This window comes from Asparagus officinalis, chromosome 7 (genome assembly GCF_001876935.1).
Source record: "Asparagus officinalis chromosome 7, Aspof.V1, whole genome shotgun sequence".
Lineage (NCBI taxonomy): Eukaryota > Viridiplantae > Streptophyta > Magnoliopsida > Asparagales > Asparagaceae > Asparagus > Asparagus officinalis.
In genome coordinates, this window is record NC_033800.1 from 70,088,213 (window position 1) to 70,091,604 (window position 3,392).

Genomic DNA, 3,392 nt, shown 5'->3' on the forward strand with positions numbered 1-3,392 from the left:
GAGTTCAAATTTACACACCGTGGCCTCCAGTTGCGCAGCATCATCAGCCTTCATCTTCATCCTCGTCATCTCTGACGACCCCAATCTTCTTCTCAACCGCCCTCCCATCCACAGCCTTCGACCTGCCGGCTTCCCCACTCCCTCCCCACTTCCACCGACACCCCGTCAACCGCTCAGCTTCTCGCGTAGAGGCTCTAGCCAGTGCGTCGTGCCTCAGCCCGACATGTCGACGCTTCCGCTGCCGTCGCCGGTACGCCGACGTCGCCGGAACTGCGGTCCCTGCGGCCGGGCGAGAGCCTGCCTGCGGACTTGGCGTCGGCGCGGTCGGGAGCTGCTGACGGAGTTCGATTGGTGCGGTGACGGCGCCCATGTTTTGTGGTTGCGGGCGTGGGGAGGATCGTGGTCGCCGGAGGAGTTGTGCTTCGAGGGTTTTGGGACGCGAGTCTTTCCGTTACCATCTGTAAAAAGAAAAATAGTTTAATGGATATCATACATCATAATCATACGAAAGAATTCTCGCATACATGATGATTTGTCGCTACTAAATTTACACCTACATACTATAAATGAACAAAAGGTAGTGATAACTAAACTACAAATTCTACACCGCTTTTATACCACTCCAAACAAAGTAGTGGAATCCATGTGACTTGTTGGTGATAGTACAAAAACTAGTATAGATATTGCATTATGATTAACACTACATGATGCCATAATGAACGAGCAATCAGAATAGGATTAGGAGATGTAAACCTTGACCCGGTGATTTAGGAGAGTCGGTTGAATCTTTCCTCTTCACACTACTCCCCGCACCGCTAGCTGCCTCCGATGCATCTGGCTTGAACTCATCCATCTGTTTTCAATTGTACGACAACATCATCATCATTAAATCAATCAAAAGCTCGGTTACTTTTTAAAAGAGTAATTGTTAAAATAACACTACAGGCACACTCTCCACCGCACTCTCCACCACACCCCCTCTCCTGCTACAGTGCAGGGGGCCCACCTCCTGGGATTTTTTAAAAAATCCCAGGTGGGCCCCCCTGCACTGTAGCAGGAGAGGGGGTGTGGTGGAGAGTGCGGTGGAGAGTGTGCCTGTAGTGCCACTCTAATTGTTAATGATTTTGTACACAATATCCGCACAAGTCTCATCATCAGAATAGTATTTTATAGTAGCATAATATTCTGAACCATGAAAAACAGTTAGAATCCTCAAACTTCGCCCCTCTATCCTCCTCACAAAAGGCTCAAAACACCATGTTTATGTGGGTGTTATAATAAAATCTGTACCCTACCGGTCTATGCGTGCTTGTGGCTTGACAATATGTATGGAGATATGATGTGCACATTAATTAAAATGTAGATAATTAAGAAACAAGTAGTCATGAATTAGCTAGTAGATATGTGATTATGATTAATTAAGGAACTTACAGAAGGATTGTCCCAGCCAATATGTGCCACGTGTTTGACGTCGGTTGGGAAACCGATCGTCATCTCCTGCTCTTGCTCCTCTTCTTCTGCCTCTATATAATGCATAAATTCATTTAAAAAAAATTAGTACCATATGAGAAATCTAGAAATAATAGTAGTGCAGATCAAATGGATTAATGATAATGTTATACTTACCAAATATATTAGAGATGTACCTTAGACCCTTCAACAAGCCCTTCATTTTTGCCATTAAAGATGGTCAACCTGCAGGGTCCATGAGAGGACATTATTGGAGAAAATAATTAAAAAGAAAATGGTTGTTGAATCATTTTATGATTAAAGCAATCGATTTTTTTTCTAGATGACTTTAGATATAGCAACATTAATTATCACTTTAAGTAGGATGTGTGGAAATAGTCTTGAAATTTTTATTGAATGGTTATTTCTTAATAAGAAACAAGAACATGCAAAAATCAATTTATTAAAAAAGAAATAGGAGTCAATATAATAATGGTAATGTTCTAGGTCTAAAGAAAAGATTAATTCACATATATCCATATTGAAAATAATATGATGATTTTTTATTTGACCAAGGAAATACATTGACAAAAAAATCTTATATTTTTTAATCTAAGAACCATCAACAAGAAGGAAATCGAAGATGGAAAATTTCTAAAAAAGCAGATCATACCTTATAAATTATAATGTGATATTCAAACTCTTGTGTAATGTTGTTCACAACATTCTTCTCCATGAAACCCATCCATATGTACTCGAGGCCATCTTGAAGAATTACCAAAAAAGAAGAAGGAGAAGGATTAACAATAAATAATTTAAAATAAAATTTTAATCTTTTTATTCCCCTGAATTTGAAGAAGGAGAAGAAGGCGAAATTGGATCGATAAAACCCATCCACCCCAGAATAAATTAAACCACCAATAAGGGGAATGGGAATTAGAGTTTTTTTTTTCTCCTAAGGTGAAAATATAGAATGGAATACGTTTTTTTTTTTTCCAATTTTTAGAGAACAAAATTTTGCTAATTATTTGGTTTTTTTTATAGACTAGTACTTTATTGGGATTGCTTGTGTAACGGTCAGAGCGCAAAGCGCGGGAAGAAAGTGGTTGAGAAAATAGTAGTAAATCAAAGAAGTTTGCATGCTTTTAGACCCTTCCTTTTGTGATCATTTATTATCAGAGTTTATAAAGTGTAAGGTTCTCACCTAATCCTTGAGATAACCATCTGATATTTCTCTAGAAATAAATTGTATTAATCAATCATAATCATAATCAACAAAAGAAATCAACGTATTTCTTTAATGAACTAATCAACGCGGTTATCGAGCAAAATTTGCAGAATTCTAGCTCATATATTTTGTAGGAAAGTGTAACAATATGTTTTTCTTCTCTTTCTCTCGCCATTAGGTTGTTATAATACAAACATATATCTTTGGTATCCGAATAGTCATTTACATTTGACGTCGAATTTATCTGAGACACGGGAGAGAGCTGAAACTATTTTCTTACTTTGGCACAAGATTTAGACACTTTTTACAAATTAATTTATTTAGAATAAAATTTATTGTAGGCATAAGGATTAATGTCCATTCTAATTCAAAATGATTTTCTCTGGTCCATTGCCAATAACAAAAATTCATTATGAATAATTCGTTGTTTTTCTTCTGCTTTTTCACTAGTAGAAAAACGACCAATCTAGACGGAACAATCTAGACGGAAAAAATTTCCGTCTAGGTTGAATCAAACTAGACGGAAATTTTCCGTCTAGGTTGATCCGTCTAGTTTGGATCAAACTAGACGAAAAATTCCGTCTAGTTTGCCAAAAGAGACGGAAAGGTCAACCTAGACAGAAATTTCCGTCTAGGTTGACCACTCAACCTAGACGGAATTTCCGTCTAGGTTACCTAGGGCAATTTAATGCCCTAGTCAGCCCCCCCCCCCCCC

General features: G+C 38.3%; 1 protein-coding gene across 1 annotated transcript; it reads right to left on the bottom strand.

Moving 5' to 3' along the window:
• LOC109847312 (CRIB domain-containing protein RIC6-like) lies at window positions 214-2,438 on the bottom strand. The gene is made up of 5 exons (XM_020416548.1): window positions 2,123-2,438; window positions 1,627-1,695; window positions 1,432-1,523; window positions 754-853; window positions 214-458 (listed from the first exon to the last, which is right to left on the bottom strand). Exons 2-5 carry the CDS (start codon window positions 1,679-1,681, stop codon window positions 214-216), a joined length of 492 nt encoding a protein of 163 aa, XP_020272137.1. The 5' UTR covers window positions 1,682-1,695; window positions 2,123-2,438.

Coding starts and splice junctions, on each gene's coding strand:
- LOC109847312 (XM_020416548.1), bottom strand. CDS start 1,681: ATGGCAAAAATGAAGGGCTTGTTGAAGGGTCTAAGGTACATCTCTAAT. Junction 1,524..1,626: donor GTACATCTCTAATATATTTG/GTAAGTATAACA, acceptor TGCATTATATAG/AGGCAGAAGAAGAGGAGCAA. Junction 459..753: donor TCCTAAATCACCGGGTCAAG/GTTTACATCTCC, acceptor TTCTTTTTACAG/ATGGTAACGGAAAGACTCGC.